The sequence below is a fragment of the Pteropus alecto genome, unplaced genomic scaffold (assembly GCF_000325575.1).
Source record: "Pteropus alecto unplaced genomic scaffold, ASM32557v1 scaffold110, whole genome shotgun sequence".
NCBI lineage: Eukaryota > Metazoa > Chordata > Mammalia > Chiroptera > Pteropodidae > Pteropus > Pteropus alecto.
In genome coordinates, this window is record NW_006431920.1 from 842,019 (window position 1) to 842,378 (window position 360).

General features: G+C 69.7%; 1 protein-coding gene across 1 annotated transcript in view; it reads right to left on the minus strand.

The window, feature by feature from the left end:
* The window catches only part of DIS3L2 (DIS3 like 3'-5' exoribonuclease 2), a 273,001-nt gene that overhangs the window by 2,918 nt on the left and 269,723 nt on the right, over positions 1–360 (minus strand). The window contains exon 19 of the mRNA XM_015585355.2: positions 213–360. Coding sequence (XP_015440841.1) covers positions 213–360 — 148 coding nt within the window. The remainder of the gene's footprint in view (positions 1–212) is intronic.

Genomic DNA, 360 nt, shown 5'->3' on the forward strand with positions numbered 1-360 from the left:
GAGCCGGCCAGGTCAGCGTCCTCACGCCCCAGCCTCCGCCTGGGCTTGCAATGAGCCCTAATGCAGCTTCCCCTGGCGCCGTGGGAGAGATTCGGGCCCGGGCTCCCTGCTGCGTGGGCTGCCCACCCCTGGGGGCCTCCACAGCCACAGCAGTGTGACCCTGGCTGCTGGGCACCCACTCCGGGTGGGCAGCCCCTAGCTGGGCGCCTTACCGAGCGCGGCGGCCAGGAGCCGGTGCACCATGATGTCGGCGAAGCGGCGGATGGGAGAGGTGAAGTGCGTGTAGAGCGGCACGTTGAGCGCGTAGTGTCGGAACTGCTCCTGGTCCTGCAGGGCCCCCGAGCAGAAGTACTGCGCCAT